General features: G+C 37.2%; 1 protein-coding gene across 6 annotated transcripts in view; it reads right to left on the bottom strand.

Moving 5' to 3' along the window:
• The window catches only part of LOC115412774 (mitogen-activated protein kinase kinase kinase kinase 4-like), a 124,294-nt gene that overhangs the window by 60,363 nt on the left and 45,156 nt on the right, over positions 1–18,775 (bottom strand). For all 6 annotated transcript variants that reach the window (XM_030125428.1, XM_030125430.1, XM_030125431.1 and 3 more), the window contains exon 3: positions 7,911–7,967. In XM_030125428.1, the coding sequence (XP_029981288.1) occupies positions 7,911–7,967 (57 nt within the window). The remainder of the gene's footprint in view (positions 1–7,910; positions 7,968–18,775) is intronic.

Genomic DNA, 18,775 nt, shown 5'->3' with positions numbered 1-18,775 from the left:
ACCACAAAAGTGTTCTGTGTTTTTTTGTTATTGTGTTACTAGTATGTGGTGACAGTCTGATGATCTTATCTTTAATTTTTATTAATCTTATAAAGCTACCTAACCTTAAAGGTGCCCTGCCACACAAAACCATTTTTACTTTTTTTTTGTTTTTTTTTAAATATGTTAGGTCCATAGCTGTTTGTGTTATGTAGTGATTTTGAAAATGAATCGCTACATCATCTGTCTGCTATTGCCGCTGAAAAGAAATAAGCGCAGAAATCAGGTCAATTAGAAGGGCTGGTCAGTGTGACGTGTTAATGCCTGAGCTCATTACTATTCATGAGCTGACCCGGACGAGACCACACCCACAAACTTTGACTACCTCAGTGACAGTTTTTGTACACAGCAAGCTCGGGTGCCATAAAAAAAAAAAAAAAGGGGGGGGGGGGGGGGGGACTAATTCATGGGGCCCAGCATTCCTGGGGGGGGCATAGAGTAGTGGAGGGGGCCCAGTGGATACAGGTTAGAAGTTGAGAAAATTCTGTGTAAGGTCCGCCGCACAAGAGAGGTATAGAAGCCGGGAGTCAGCCTTTCAAACCATGTTAAGTTTCACTTTCGTTTCTGCCAGTTCCTCTACTTGCTGTGCACTGTAACAGATGCTGAAAAGCTAGGCTCTTATTGGCTAGCTGTTAGCCAATCAGAGTCAAGCAGATTAGCATGTTGAATATTCATGTGAACTGGTGCAAATCGTGCTGAATCTTCCAGAAGGCTTTCTATACCACGTTAGAATGGCTTGAAACTTGGTAGCCAAGGCATTTTTTCCACAAAAAAAGTTACAGAGTTCATGGTAGAACTTCAGACATTACCACAAAAGTAATGAAATAAGTGTGGAAGGGCACCTTTAATCTCAAATAAGATATATATTGTATATCACTGTTCAGATAAAATATGCAGATATGTTTTTGTCCATATTGCACAGCCTTAAATGGAGATGTCAGATCTCAATATTTTCATTGTTATTTGATTATTAAGTTCCCAACAGCAATACTTAAAACTTTTTATCTGAACTATCCAATAAACCCATCATTATTTTTACACAAATGCAATGATTTCTAGTGGGAATAGTAATATCAGTGCAAAGACAGACAACGATTTACTGTATTTAAGTCTCATTATATGATAACACATTTCAAAACTGAGAAGAAAGACTGTAGTTAAAAAACATAATTAAAAATACTACATGATCTTTTTGCTCTTTCACCATGCTGCAGAAGTTTTGCATTGGGCCGGTGTAGTATGGAATATGGACCCCCTGGAATATGGACCCGGGGGTCCTGATTCCGCAGCGGAATATGGACCCCCCATATGGAAAATGGACCCCCCTCCAAATTTAGGGAATGATTTTTTTTTTTTTTTAAGTTTTGAATTATAAACACATAAAATAGAAACAAAACAACATTTTGAAAACAAAATTTCTTTATTGTGTTCTGTTATTGTGTTCTGTTATTGTGTGATCTGTCTGAGGGAAGAGAGAGTACAAGAACATGTATCAAACGACCGTCGCCGCCACAGTGACGTCACAATGGGAGGCCAGGCTGTACGGGGAGGTACGCTCATGCTGCAAGGCCTCACTACAGGGCCCAGCTTTTTTTTTTTTGTTTGTGGTGGTGGTGGGGCACCCCCCACCCCCACCTCTGATAATTTTCTTAGAAATAAGCATTTAGGCCCCTAATATGTAGAAATTATTAAATGCAGTACTGTATGAAATAATGGTTATTTTTAACTGTACTGGTCATGTGAGAAATAAAATCTTACATAGGGAAGGGGTGAAAGATAGCTTATTGTCAAACTCGTTGTTTCCATGGTTTTTTCCCGAGCAACATGGCCCAGACTGGAGAGTATGCCACAGAAGTAGAAATACTTGCTGTGGCCAGCTTACTCGCCACACCCATCTGGACCTACTCACCACACAAGGAACACAGGTGGCAGTGCTATGCGCCACTTTCTGGCCTTCCTTCACCTTGTGAGGCTTCACCAAAAGCCATGTTTGTGAAGAACATGTTTGAACATTTTGAGCCTGTCATAACAGTGTAATTTGCCATTCAGTGTGATATCTGTGATATTGTTACATTTTTAACTTTGTATAATACTTGTTATATACCTCAATAAATGTTTTTTTTTAAATGTTGTTTTGTTTCCATTATATATATATATATATATATATATATATATATATATATATATATATATATATATATATATATATATATATTCCAAAAATAATAAAAAGAATTAACCATTCCCTAAATTTGGAGGGGGGTCCATTTTCCATAGGGGGGTCCATATTCCGCAGCGGAATATGGACCCCCAGGTCCATATTCTATGGGGGTCCATTTACAATCTCACACCGGCACTAAAACACATAATTTAAAGGTTAAATACTTAGCTTACTTAGCTTAACTTCTTTACTAAATACTTAGCATATACCATATACACCACATTCAGTTACATTTAAGGCTGCCCAGTGTTGTGAAAAAGTAATACTGCAATATTGTTAGCAACAATTTTTTTTGTATCTTTTTAGTTTACATACATACTTATTTATTTTCTATATACAGGGTGGGGAAGCAAAATTTACAATATTCTGAGGCAGGGATTGAAAGACAGTGTATGACCAATTAGTTTATTGAAAGTCATGAGAATTTATTTGCCACAAGAAAATTTACATAATAGAAAATGTTTTTATTCTATGTATCCTCCTTCTTTCTCAATAACTGCCTTCACACGCTTCCTGAAACTTGCGCAAGTGTTCCTCAAATATTCTGGTGACAACTTCTCCCATTCTTCTTTAATAGTATCTTCCAGACTTTCTCGTAATAGTTTTGCTCATAGTCATTCTCTTCTTTACATTATAAATAGTCTTTATGGACACTCCAACTATTTTTGAAATCTCCTTTGGTGTGACGAGTGCATTCAGCAAATCACACACTCTGACGTTTGCTTTCCTGATTACTCATATGGGCAAAAGTTTCTGAAAAGGTATGGATAATAGTGTTAGGTATGATTATGACATCAATATGTTTGGTTTCAAAACAACTGACGTAGTGCCTGCTGAGAAAAAACAACTAAATGTTCATTGTAAATTTTGCTTCCCCACCCGGTATACTAGCATTAAAATAAAAAAAATGGGAACAATTAACTTTCCTCTTGCATGTCTTATACAATGCCTGTCTGTAGTCAATGTTAAACCAAAATATCCAAGGTTGTATTTGTTTTTTGGCATTTCTGCAGTAAGATTGCCCTAAATCCTGCAAATAGCTGCCTTTTACAATTACACAACTTCAATTGTGTAGCCTGAGTAGTGATACACTTTTCGGTATCATCCTGTTGTTCAGTCTCCGTCCTCTCATTCCTCTACATGTGGCTCTTTCTCCCTCCTTAGCACCTCTCTCTCCGTATATAGAACAGGAAGTTGTATGTGGGTCAAAGCACATATGCTGGATGTGCACATGGAGCTGAGAGTGGACATGCTCACACACACACACACACACACACAAACACACATATACACACACACACACAGGAGAGGAGATGTATGGCTTTGTTGTTTTCCATCTGTGACATGTGAGTGTTTGCAAAGCTCCTGTGGTTCCTCTACAGATCAAACACACATTTATTACATGGTATCGGTGCGTGTTTGAAAACCTGCAATTTTTCCAATGCAAACAACTTCCTGTGCTCAACTGTCATTGTTGGCAAACATCCAGGCAAAGTCAGTGTGTATTTTAGAAAACGGCTGACCTGTCTCAGCTGTCGGAAAGAGGAAAAAATAAATTAAAAAAACACCCTACAATAACTTCAATATTTCCAACATGTGGATATCTGTTCAGTTCTTTTACTAGCCTGAATACATAAACATATTCCCTATCCTTCTTCAATCCATCATGTCTTATGATTCATCTGCACGGCTGGGAATGAATATGTTTGCCTGCAGGCTACAGTGTGTTTCATCCATTTGTTCTATGCAAATGTTCAGTCCACTCAATGATGGAATGACAGACAATGCCATACTCAACATCAAGTGTATCTACTGTAGGTTTTTAGCCTGGCTGTGGTAGAAATAAATAAATTATATATACAAAGTAAAACTTGAAAAGACCTAGAATACAATCACAGTTGCACTCCGGTGAAAAGCAAGATATCTTTCCTTGATCATTTTGTTTGGATTTCAGTTTGACTACTGCACTTTAACTGAGCTATTGTGTTGTTCTTGCCTCTGCAGGCATTGTTCAACCCACTGGATAGCAACACCACTGATTTCCCCATCACATCAAACTCCAACTGTGCCATGCCATAAACACCATACAATAATAGAATATCACAGAAGCAACCCATGACACAGTTCAGTTTACTGAGACTCAAATTTCACGATGATTTTTTTTTTTAGATAATACAGTCTATTGATGTCCTTTCTTTGGCTAATCATATTAAGTTTTAATAGTTTTCTTAAGCATTGATTTCTCTAACAGACTCAAACGTCTGCAGTAATTTTTTTCCCCTGTGGGAATTGTCTCTAAACTGTAGCCGCAGGGAAACCATGACGGTTGTGAAAAAGGGCAAAAACTGCAGAGGAGGCAAATATTCAAACAGTCTAAAAATAAAACACTGCCCGAGGAATAAAAACATACTGCCTAAATGTGCTGTGAGCCCCTTTCCAAACTGTCCCAAATAACACAAGGAGGATTCATGTTCTTAGGCACAGATTGCAGTTAAAGGAGCTTTAACAAATAATTTAATAATAAACCTGCAAGGAACAGATTTCACACTTTTCAGGACCTTTAGTGCACTGTTTGACAGCACTAAAAGCAGACCGAAATAACAGTCGTAGTGCCATTCTTTGGCCAAAGCAGGCAGATGCTTTGCAAAAAAAACACTCCATCCATCCTCAGCACCAACCTACAAAAACTAAGACAGAAACTATTTTATAACCATAGTGGGGCATGTAGAGGCTGAGGAGCCAGAGACTAAACAGAGAGCAACAACATAATAAATATCAGACGGATATTCATGACCCCAAACTACCGGATGTGTTAATAACAAGATCAGAGTGAAATACCATCATATGCTGAACTTTTACAACCCATTTCTGCTGCTCCAATAAGGAGAAAAAAAGTTACTGTAGGTTTAAAAAAATACACTACTCTGAAATAGAGCTATCCTCATGATAACAAAAAGTGAGTTAAATCCCAATTTATAACACAATATACAAAATATGCTTGAAACACATTCTTATAGGACTGAACAAAGTCCTCAGTAAAACACTATTGCTGTGCTTTACTGCTTGAACATTTAATAAATATCTTAATGAAGCATACTTAATATGGTTACAAATGCCTTCAAATTCAGTAAATACTTATCATTACCTGTTACACACTAGTTTTGTAATGTTATGTTCATAATAACACAATGTTTTCTGGGATTTAGGAAACCAAACATGACTTCACAACCAAATAAACATGATAGTGGTTGAAGATGTGTGTTCCATCTTGCACCAAACTACAAATTACACAAAATAAAACAGTGGATAAAGTTATGACTAAATTGATCAGACAGCATAACTTTAAGGGAGAAAGTTTTATTGTTAGTCTTAAAAGATACTAGTCCAAACTAATGCTAAAAGATAACACTGTACAATATCCAGTCCTCTCAGTGGTTATCGCAGGTTCCTGCTCAATATACCATTAACATTGCTTTCACTGTCAAAGAGCACTGTCTGTCTGTTGTTAAGGTCATACTTAAAAATCAGTGAGATGCTGATCCAGTTGGTGACATTTAGATTCTAAATAAGACATGAAAGTGACACAATAGAAAATATAACATGAAACTGCATTTTCCATATACAGTACAATTCATTAGCCAAGTTATCATATATTTGTCAAGTGAATTCGTTGAGCTTTAGCTGGAAAGAAAGAAAAACATGTTTATGTTTAGTGACTAACTGAGTCTCCATCATCTTTTTGGTTGTCACACACTAGGGCAACATTCTTTCTTGTAATTCAGGGTAAATTATGGTTCTCTGTTCCCATTTTCCATCTAAAATACTATGATTTTTTTCCCCCTAATGATGAGAATGAGGCATAATCTGTTCTCTTTCATGAGAATGTGTGAAGATGTTGGTATTGTGATTGGTTACAGTCTAGGCTTCTAATCCAATAACTGTCTCCATTTCTAGTCCCATCTAAAACTCATTTTGTAAACCTTACTCAGCCATAATCATAATTATTTTACCCTTTTTCTTCAAAAATCCTATAATTCCATCTCTGTTTTACTATTTTGTATTGTTGCAGCAAGATTTCTTAGAATAATTGACCTGTAATACAACAGACAAAATGTTTGACTCAGTGTGGCAGCACTACAAAGTCCTAGAGTTTAAGAGTTACAGTCCAAACATAAACCTCAGACAGACAATCCTCTTCGGTATAACCCAGATTAGAGGATCCTGTGTGGCTGCCGTAATTATGCGCTCATTCCTCTTTAGGGCTGGACAGGAAGTGGCTGAGTGGGCTCAGATCTGTGTTTGTGAATATGTTTTTGTCTTATTCAGTGATGAGTAACACAAGCCGAGCAAAGGAGCCCTCATTACACAGTGAGATCCAGTTATACAAGATTATAGAAGGACACTTGTGCATTTATACACATAGAGAAAACCAGACTCCAGTTCCACATTCAGACTCGGCCCTCTGGGTCCTTCCTCAGCCTCTTGGAGGCTCACAAGATTATAGCCAAACACTATCGCATGCCAGCCTTCAGTCTTAAAGACTACTGGAAACTCAATCTGTTTCAAATACAGTATTTTGGGCTGTTTTTTTTCTTTTTTTTTTTTTTTTTTTTTTACATTGGATAAAGCTAAGAGGTTTGGGGTGTTGAGTGTCTGATTATAAGACTGAAAAATGTAATTGATGTCGGGGACAAAATATTGGCATAAGGCACATGGGACGAAGCAGAGAGAGGGAGGAGAGAATAAGGAGCTGTGTGTTTAGCATTCAGTCTAACAGTGTTAAGAGTTATACTGAATACAAAATGAAGACTTAAGGCCAATTAAGGCTCTTGGACAGTGAAAGTAAATTTGGGACAAATCTACACAGGCTTTATTTTAGCCACTGAATTTGTTAACAGCTACAGCAGCAGCAATAATCTAACCTCATGCATGTTTAATAAAACCCAAGTCTGGGATAGTACAGAGAAAATACTTTAACATACCCAACTGTAACAACTATGTCAAAGATTTTGATTTTGGAAAACATTAAACTGTGTGTTAACAGGTATGTTCTGCGGACTAAGAAGTGATTTGTTCAAGTGAAGCCACGTTCTCATGGTTAGGTAAGCAGCCATGTGGTCACTGATGAGTCTGTACAGTAGACACACATGTGACTGATTCAACAGGAACTGGTCAATACAACTGTCAATCCCTCCATTTTATACCCCTCACATTGAAAAACACCCTCTACCAAAGATGTAACACATAAATAAAACTCTCAGCTAACAGCTTGATGCTTTCTTAAATAGTAATGACTTAAAAAAAGAATTAAAATAATGTCTGACTGTTCCAATTCCTGTCATATTCATTTAACACAACACAACAGATGAACTTTGTGCACTGTCGTAAACAGGCAAGTAAACTGGTCAAATCTTGTCATCTAACTAAAAATGACAAAATGAAATCTCTTACTATATAAAAAAAACAAGTTAGTTAACATACAGCCATATCATGTCAATACTGAAACTCGAAAATATTAAATGCTCAAATTATGTTGCTTATAAAATAATATCGAAACAAGCTGTTCAGCAGAAGAAACCTGCCTGCATTTCCAATGGACGGAAAGAGGACAATAATATCATAAGTACACAAATGGTTATTGTTTACTGACCTCTGTGACATCCATGACCTTGATGGCCGCCAGCTGTCCTGTCTTGACATGTCGACCCTGCAGAGGAAAAGAGAAGAGAGAAGAGTTGAGGAAGTGTGTTACATCGCTCTACCATGTTGAGTTAGTGTCAGTAATTATCTGATCTGTGGATCTACTGTTAAACGGTACTGTTGTAAGACAATTCAGTGCAATGGTACAATGGCACTTTGCTTTGCCTGAGTGGTTGTTTTACAGCACCGAGCACTTCTGAGTACAGGAACTAAAACAGAGGGAGGTTTCCAGACAGCGGGTGACTGAGCATAAATACAGTTGGTCGTAAAGACAACATGTTCTTTTCCCGAGAATGGAGTTTGTGTAATAACTTAAATCATTCTATAATATGTTTCTGTGGCATCTACAGTACTCTTGGGTATAACAGAGGAATTTACCATGACTTTCACACATGCGCACCCTTGCACCACTGTAAGCCATATTTGCTTGATAACATATAGATGCCAGACGGTATTTTTTAAACTGATAGGACTACTACTATGCTGTGGATCAAAAGTCTGCAGATGAATAAACCACAAGAGCCTTTTCTGAGGGCTCTTTTTGTCTGGATTTATTTGATGAGACATGAATGAAGGATTCAACATTCATATAAAAATTCAGTAAGTAACATACAGTAAAGGTTGTGTAATGTATAACTTTCTGTAAACAGTATCAGGAATCTTACTGTAGAGTTATTTCATTGACAAGCCACTGGCCAAACAAACCTGAGCATCTGTACATTCCTGGACAATGCAGCTCTACAGTTTACCTTTAAAACACTGTCACAGAAGTTAAAGTAATAAGGATAGTCATTACTTTCCAGATATGAAGAACCCTGTCTTTTCATGCCATCTGCTTTTGTGCATTGATTTGGCATCTGGGAAGCAAAAGTCACAGATCTGTTTCTAAAACTGAAATATCTGGATAGAATTTCATGTCTTAGCCATACTTAAGGCAACCCGATGCATTTGTTCAGTCACATGTACAGTTTTTAAGTCTGATTATGTACCAAATTAACTGAGTTGGGTAGAAAAAAAAAAACAAAGCAGAGCGGGCAATATATCATTAACACAGAAGACACAGTGAAATATTGGTCAGGATAGGCTAAAATGTCTAAGTACCATCAGCTGAACAACAGTGGTTGAATTTATGCCCTATTTCTGGATGGACGTGAAATGCAGAGCCAACAAGAAACCTCCAACATCAAGACTAATACCAATAACCTAATTATTGGAAACCTATTGTTCAAAAAGCTCTGTAAATAACGAATCTGTGATCCAGAGCAATTGATTTGCCAGTGCAGCTAAAAGCTTACAGTTCACATAGTCAGTGAAAAAAAACAAATACTTTTTTCCCTATGAGAGAAATGAACAGATATGAAGTAAAGTATACTGTTGACAATTATAATGTTAGCTACTAGTAAGTGAATGTGTTACAGGGAGAAAGTAAAAAGGGGGAGAACTCAGACGGCTTATGGAAAATGGTGTACAAATGCCTGCCACTGTGTCCATAAGCCATTCTTTTATGTCTACATCATGTATGCAGTCTGTATTTGTGTGTATGTGTGTGTCTGAAATGCCACATGATCAGATTTCTATTGTGTGAAACAGGACTGTGACACCTGAGCCACCAGCCCACCGTTTCTTTGGCTCAGTCTGCAGGCTGAGTGATGAGGGATTAACCCATTTTGGTTTAGCCAAAGGGGACGGGAGCGCTTGTGTGAGTATGTGGATCTGTGTGGGTCTGAGTGTGTGTGGAGGAAGGGTTGACGAAAAGGTCAAGGCTGATCGAGAGCAAACTGCTGGTGTTAACTGTGGGAAATTCAGGAAGGGACTCAAAAGGTGAAAGAAGAAAAAACACTAGGAAAAACGCATGAGCTGAGAGTGTATCAAAGACACTGAAACACTCACAAAGGTCGAAGGAAACCACACTGGTGTGAACAGGGCATGTGACATTATAATATTTTGAAGAGGTGACATAAAAGTTATTTTCTTAATTATTTTAGAAAAGCTCTGCTGAGATTTTTCGACCTTCCTGAGAAGAACAGATACCATATTAGCCTGGAGAGACATTGTTCTTTTCTGGAAAATTAGCTTTTTAAAACTGAGGGTCATGAGAATTTTTTGTTACCTTCATCCATGAGTGAATTTAATTTGCACGTCTTTGAGCTATTTTCTAAATACTGAAATCACAGAGCTCCGAAATTATCCAAAATGTTGTAGTTCCTAGTCAAATAAACACAAAAAGACATGACAACTCCTGAGGCCAAAACCAGGGAGACACACTGGACACATCGGACCACTTGTTGACAATAGACCAACACTGATACTGTCTTCTGTTGTAAAAGCCTGAAGCTACAAAAAAAAAAAAAATGACAATGAATGAATTCTTGAGTCATAATGGGACATCTGATGACAATCCTTCAAAAAGAATTTGAGGTCCCAGTCCCTTTACAATGTTTACAGTTCAGCACAACAGAGTGACGTGTGCTCCTTTTGGCCCACATGCTTGGTTAAATATTCACCTTGAACTGTGTAAAAAGTGAGTCTATACAAAAGAGCAGTGGAGTGAAAATACAAAGTGCAGGTGGGCCGATGTCATGTCCAACTAAATCAGCAAGAAATCAGATCAGGAAAGGGAGTGACAGCTGATGGTGAGGACAAACAGGAGGGGAGGGAAAGATAAACAGTGTAGAGTGGGTGGCTGAAAATAACAAGGGAGGTTATTTGTGTTCATTGCTGGCACTTTTTCAAAGTAGTGGCAATAAAAGCCAATACATAGATTTTTTTTATCATGTGTGCATGTAAATAAAGCAAGATAACAGAGTACAAGTGAAAGCTGCAACAAGTTACATATGGACAGACAGCTGAAAACCATCCTGCATATGTAAAAAATAGGACCAGTGTCCCTGTATCTCACTGGCATGTTCTATCAGAACCAATAACAGGTTCAATTTGGGGGGTTGTCAGTTTCTGGCACTATGTCAGAGCCTAGTGGTCTTGATGCAGGAGATCAATCTCTTAATAGAAGTGGGTGGTACTTCACTGGAGGAGAACTCAACTAATGAAATGAAAATCCATGTATGACTTCCCATCAGTGCTCAATAGTAACTATATTGATATCTCTAACTATTTCAATGGTATAAAACAACAAAATATGGCCCATTATAAGTAAAGGCAAATTGTTTAATATTTCAAAAATCAATAAAAAAAAAACCAAAACAAAACACAGTATGTCAAAACTGTGAACAAACTTTGTAGAGATTGTCCCAAGGAAGCAACATATAAAATTTGAAATAAATCATGCAGACCAGTAGTTTAATTGATAAAGATGTTTGAAGAAATTGCCAACAACGATGAAGACAACGGCGGACACAGCCCCTTCACAACAGCTCATGGCCGATTGGCTGGTGAGCTAAAAATTTACAAAGTATCAATAAAACTTGAGTATCATGATGTATTTTGTGATACTGTATCAAAACTGGAATCTTGCATGTATCTCAAAAACACTGTTTTGATTCAGTTGTTCATACTGAAAAGACTGATGTTAAAAATTGTCATTATGGTCTGTATCAGACTCCACTCCTCTGCATAAAAAGGTGAAGGTCTTTTCATTCCTATATCATGTATATAGTAGTGTGCTCTATATACAGGAAAAATGTATAGTGTCATTTTGCATCATGACCCCTGTATCATGATATGCATTTGAGTCATCAGATATTCAATACACAGACGGAATGAAAGAAACTGAAGCTGCAAAACAGCTGATTTATTGTAGTGGAGAAAATGCAGAGGATTTGGTCAAAGACAGTCACTGGAAAAGACTATGTGAGTGTATAAATAAATAAGCTTTCAGGCTATCAACACAAACCAATGAAGATGAGAGGAGGAGGGGCCCTGAGGGGCACAAATAAATTCAGTCTTTGTTGGGGAATGCAGAGGACTTGTATGGTGGGATCCATGTTCATCTTCATCTACCTCCAGGATCCATTTTACTGCAGCGCCACTGACTCATTTGTTTTGTACAACACATGCACAAAAGAATTTCTAAAGTAATTATCCCTAAAATACACCTCTGAATACATCCAGAGCTGAAAAACGACACAAACCTAAGCATTTCCTACTTTACTGCCGTCTTGGTCTCAGCTCATCATCTTACTCTGTATTTTATTTTCCTCTGATGACAACAGGCCTGGTTAGCAATGTGCCGCAAGCTCAAGCAACAAACATAAGTGTGTGTTGGAGCATGATTCAGATGACACAGCAGTTCTGCTCAACTTAAGGCATAACTTTTGCTCCATTTACATATTGAATCCGCACTACTTTATTTCAGTGCTGTAATCTCCCAAAAACATAGACTTTTGGAAATGCACGTGACATTGTGTTAGCTTTTAAGCTCCAAGCCTGTGCTATCACGTGGATGACAGATTGTTTTTTGGAACAATGGCGCAGACACCCTCATTCAGTGCTAGATTAGTGTCTTACCTGCCACTACGTATCCATCTCTGGTGTATCACACACCTTTGACAACACGAACTGCTAATGCAAACTGAATTACAAGCAGTTGTCTCTTTGACTGCATTTGTTGGCAGCTGCTATACAGATACATTCTGCTTCTATGAACATAATAGGCAATCTTATATCACGAAACTGTAATACGATCTACACTGGAGAGGCACTGCACATATCATGTTATTAAAAAAGTAACAGTGCTGTTCAAACTTTGCTGCTCAGCCAACATTCACATTAAATTGCGGTGTAATTCAGGTATGTTACAAAGCCTGTAGAATTAACCTGTGAGTTTGTACCATTAATATCACTGACACCAGTCCCTTGACTAGTAAGTTTGTTTCAGTCCATTTACAGTAATGCTTTAGTGTCTGTTTTCAATTAAGTCAAGGATGTCAAACCCATTTTATTTCAGGAGCCACATAATGAAATTTCTAAGTGCAATTTTAACAATATATGCCTCAGCTTATTATTTACACACAAACATTACATCTTACAGATCATAGTGCATCTACAAATGCACAACATTCAGTAACAGGCAAAATGTTGTTAAATTGCACTTGTTTTTCTAAAGACATTTCAGGTTGTACATATTTGTTAATTTTATTCCCTTTTTGTGAACAGAGAGTTTAGAAACATTTTCATGTTGTTTACTTTTTTTTTCTTTTTTTTTTTTTACAAGAAAAAGAGAAAAATTTGGAGAACATTTTCTCATTTATAGGTTATGTTATTATTTTACTGGTCCGACCCACTTGAGATCAAAGTGGGCTGTATGTTGCCCCTGAACTAAAATGATTTTGACCCCCTTGATTGTCAACATCTTTTTGATCTAATTTTTTCATTCTACGTTTAGGGATTGGACCCTTTGGAGAGCCAGTTTTGGCCTGTGGGCCCTATGTTTGACACCCCTGATGTAAGCGTTTGTTTAAATCACCATTAACTTGTATTGTTGGTTTAATCTGTTGTTTTGCTGTTGAAGAGATAAGGACAAACACTTAGCATTAGTGTGTCAGCTGTGGGTCTGGCTTGTGAACTCCAGCCTGCGGTGAGTCCAATACACACAGATGCTTTAGTTATTCTGGTGTGAAGACCGCGATTCATTATAAAAGTCTGTCAAACTAGGCCGCTGTGATGTAGGTAATTAATGAAAACAGTGCTGCTGTATGTTGACCAGTGTTTACATCATCTTGGTAACAACAACAACAACAACAAAAGGCATCAATGCAGACTAAGCCTCCACAACCAAGAGCAAACTAGAGCAAAATTTGTAATGTCTGGTTGTAACTCGCCTACATTTTCTAAGAGGTGAGAATTGTGATTCAGACAGTGGATCATGACCTAATACTGCTGATTACATTCACAGCCGGCAAACTGTTATGTGAGCAAGTTTCTGTGTCCAGCGGTGTTATCAGCCCCCCTGTGTGTTTCAGGCGAGTAAGAATGTTCAGAAAATGTTTCGTAAACTTTGCTGAATTCTGTGGACAGAGATCGTTTTCATCCTAAAATGAGAACACACTGAAACGTTAAGAGCCACACAGATCTGCATACACACCACCCGGGGCTGAGGGACAATGCACTGGAGCTGTGGACACCAATGAGATCATGACAGATGCTCATAATAATGAACAGTTTACACACACATCTGTCTTTACCTCCCAAGGTCTAGTTGGTAAAAGACACACATTTCTGACTCCTGACCAGTGAGTGTGTTGTCGGTCTGTCAGTGCAATTACAGTTTGTATCTTCTGTCTTTTCATGAATCAAAGTGCTCTTCTGAATCATACTGTTTTTCCATATGTAAGGATATCAGTTCAATAAGGGGCTAGAGAATATGTTGCCAATGGTCCAGACTAAGATTAAAAAGACAAGCCTGAGTGTGTGCGTCTTCTCTCTGTGTGTGAGAAAGGTGACCTCAGAATGCAGACTGTAATAATTACAGAAACCCACCAACTGCCGACAGACAGAGAGGCACGTAACGGTTAAACGATGACATCATCTTCTTCTCTGGTTCCTTTGTTGAAAAACCACTCACACTCACACACATGCAGACAAAGACACACACCTGGCCAATGTGGATGCGTCAAAAAACTAGAAGGACACCTGGTAGAGTGCTGGCCGCCGATGACCCACAGTCCTATAATTCAATCAAATGTATGTCTAAAAATGTTTGAAAGAAAATACAGACTCCGCCCCTCTCCTGGATCTGCTCCAGAAGTTAACAGATCTGTCCTTGGTCCATGTCCTAGCCTTTTCACCAAGTCTCAAGACAGTTGGTGGAGTCCTTTTTGCTTATTTCTGCTGACAAACCAACAAAAGTTTAACCTATTTCACGGTAAAAAGGAAAAAATGAGATAAGGGAACAGTCCACCACTATAACAGGCAAGGTTTGGGTTATAACAGCAACAAAACCTCCATTTATCATTAAAAATATGACAGTAGTGTTTTTCAACCCACTTTACTTTAACAGTTTTGACCATGACTCCAAATATGATAACATTTTACACATAAGCATAATTACTAAGATCAAAGGATTTCAACTACAACAGGACCATCAAACCACCAGAGGTTGTAAACAAAGATATATGTTCATCTTAACCCACACTGAAAATAAAGACCAAAGAGGTCCCAAGAGGTCACAAGAGAACTAAAAGTTCTGAAGAAAAAACAAACAAAAAATCCCCAAAATATTCCACAAGTTGGTATAAAACAGAACAGATTATTAGACAAATAATCTGTTCTGGTTTATACCAACTTGTGGAATATTTTTACATCCCCTGTACTGAAAATTGGTATAATATCACCAGTACTTCTTTAGTAAAGTTAATTAGAATATGGGAATTAGAAAACGGAAATTAAAAACCAGTCATTTTTTACCAAACTTCAAGAACATCACAGTTCCACAGTGCAGATAGACAACAGCTGACAAAAAAACACCAGTAGGGAAATAAAAGCAACTCTAGTTCTATTGTGTAACTGTGTTGCTTCATACTGAGAATCATCTTTAAGGCCTTTATAAATGTAGACAGTGTAGTTATTGAAACCCTCTTAACACCTCCCAGCTGACTTCACGCTACATTCAGACACAATTCAATCCTTCTTTCATCCAACTATCCTGTGACCAGCACCATGATCCATCTCCACTGGATCATGAAGACTGTTCAGTAGAAAACCTGTCAGTCTCTGAAGTAACCAACTTCCTATTACACACAGGTTGTGTACATACTGTTACTTGAATTCATTTAAAGACGAATAGTGTTTCACTATTTGAGGTTTTACAGAGCAGACAAGCACTGTCTGGTGACGTCTTAAAAAAAGTGGATGGATGTGTCAGTGAAACTACAGCTGGTATGTTGATGATGTTCAACACTGAGCCAATTAATTTGCTCCTTTTCTCTACTGACAGTTTTATATACAGATTAAAAGCATTTGATAACCACTGTTAAGTAAAACTATATGCAACAAAAATCAAATCTAAATCATAGACAAAAATCAAATCTAATGTTTATCTATTTGTGCTTAAAATTTACTGAAATTATTACTTGATCATAAAAAATGGTTCTAACTAGTTTCTTTTAATGACCATCTTTTGATAGTAATCACATGGACTTGAACATGAACTAAACATCATGGCATGCATATTCAGATTTGACACCAAATAAAAAATATTTTTTTCTTCAAAGCTGCAATATCACAAACCTACATAAATACACATTCATAGATCCACCCAGTTTTGTGAACTGAGAAAGGTTATACACTCAGTTATCCTAGCTTTCATGTTTGTTTATGCAGTGAAGCAATCCTCACCCCCAAAATATGAATGTGAAATCAGTGTATTGCTTTGAAAAATGGTTGATTATGGTAATTAAAAGGTAATTCTTTGGGTAAAGTAGGTAAAATGCTGCATCCAGTACCTTTAATACATGCTCATGAACTGGTTTTTATGACAGACATTCAGATTGGTGTAAATGCTGACAGGTTCACACACTGCTCATACAGAAGTATAATTGTATAAATAAATAAATAAATCAGAAACTAATTAAAATGACCATCACTCCATCTGAACAAGTCCCATGTGGACTTTCAGAGACGTCTCCATCATTCTGATCCCCAATCAGGAACACTTGATTGAGTGGACCGGGTTTTCAATGAGGTCCTTTTCTCAGATGACTGGGACCTGACCCCAGAGTTCATAAGGTTTAACCATAAGATCCATCAGCTGGTGCAACCTTTGACCTCAAGCTTCCACTTGGAGGAAAATAGGAGAAGCAGAGTGATCTGGGTTTGTCATTAGTGGAAAAGTCTCTGAAACTGATCTGTGGTCAGTTTCCATGATACGTGTAGAAACAGAAAAGCATGAGGGGAAAACAAGCATTACAAAAAAGAGGAAAGTATTACACCAATTATAGATTGGACAATTTAAATAAATGATGCACAAATACCAAAGTTACAGTCCTAATATATATGAGTTTTAAGATGTGTTGATATTCTCTTTGTTTTCTTTCTCACCTCCTTGTGTTGCAGTAATACCCCCTCTGAGGATCATTAAATGGACAGAAACACTAAACTCTCCTCCCCTACTTTACCTCACAAAGTGTGGTCATGGCTGCTCATTCATTTTACAACATAGAAATCTGTTTTCCATACTTTTCAAGGCTGCTGCCAGAGAGAATAGGAAATCTGAAGAAAGAAATGAAGTGGATAAGATGAGCAGAAGAGAAAGAGGAGGAACAAGGACAAGCGTCTGGAGTAAAACCCTCAGAAGAGGACAAAGAGGTAACGATGACAATACTGTAAGTGTTTGTTCATGTGTGTTAGAAGAAGATGGAGCCAGATAGAACGAAGACGAGGGAAGAGAAGAACTGCACTGACTTCCCCCCAAGGAAATGCCAGGGGAGTGGAGTCATCCTGCAACAGCACACACATGACAAGATTTTCTCACGCACACACATGCCATCTGTAACGGGCAAAATGGACTGTTTTTATCACCCAAGTCTGAATAAACACTAGCACTGTCACCATCATGGAACTGTAGAAGATGAGCAACTGTCATAGAAATAACTACAAATCACAAACGCTCTTGTTTAGCAACTCATACACATACACACCACATTGGTAGTGTATATTTGAGGATATAAAAGAAAAATAATTAAACAACATGCTGTGTTCCTTTTTGGTTTGGTAATAAGGTCTAATTATAAGAACAAAAAATGACTATTATATTATGACTATTCTGACAAATGTTATGATACAAATGTGATTTGACCAAATAAGAATGTTACTTCATGATTGTAGCACCACAGTCATTCATTTATGTTATGCTGTGTAACTTTTTATGATTTATTAAGATTTATTTGGGGGTATTAGGTCTTTATTTTATAACCTAAGTGGAGAGAAACAGGAAATGAGAGTTAAGAGAGAGATGCCCTCTACCAGGTGAACTACCAGGGCAGCTCTGTTAATAATATTTAGACTCAATGTTCAGTGTTTTTTTTTTTATTAAGACCCTTGTCAGGGTGTTTAGTTTTGCAACTGAATCCATGATATTAATATCAACAGAATATCAGTGAAATAAAGTCAGTCAAGACAAACCGATGGTGGCAAATTCTTCACTCTGGTGTCATTAAACCATAAGAGAAGGAAGAGACGCAACAGGATGACGTCATTAAAATAGAACTGGTCAGATCTCAAAAGATGATGAAACGTGATATTTCTGTTCTGTTCCAGCTGTTTCTATACAGATGAATAGAAACAAATCTAACAATTCTGAGACATGGTTAGTGGTCAGTGCAAAAGGACATGAACAAGTACTTTATATATATATATATATATATATATATATATATATATATATATATATATATATATATATATATATATATATATATATATATATACATATATATATATATATATATGTGTGTGTGTGTGTGTGTGTGTGTGTGTGTGTGTGTGACAGATGTAATTGGAGATGAAGTAACGAGAATACACACCAAAAAAGAAGTTGTCAGAATTAGGAACTGCAAATTAAATGCATCAGAAAAAAAAGAGGGAAAAAATATGATGATTTGCCCAGTTTTCTACTACTGAGTAATCTCTTGGTTCTGAACTCGAGTACTTTGGGCTGTAAGAGACTACCAGGGTGTTTTAATTTCACTATTTTTCCCCCTTATGAAAGAACAAACAATTGACTGGGGGAAAAAAAACTGACTCATCCATTCATAATTTTATTGCTTTAGTGTTTAGGTGTAAAGTTTTACAACAACTCAAAACATAATAATCCAGAACTATTTATAATTGATTAATTGTGTATGTGTGGAATATGTTATG

Source organism: Sphaeramia orbicularis, chromosome 21, assembly GCF_902148855.1.
Source record: "Sphaeramia orbicularis chromosome 21, fSphaOr1.1, whole genome shotgun sequence".
Lineage (NCBI taxonomy): Eukaryota > Metazoa > Chordata > Actinopteri > Kurtiformes > Apogonidae > Sphaeramia > Sphaeramia orbicularis.
The sequence above is the reverse complement of the archived record's forward strand: the minus strand, read 5'-3'. Positions and strand labels throughout refer to the sequence as shown.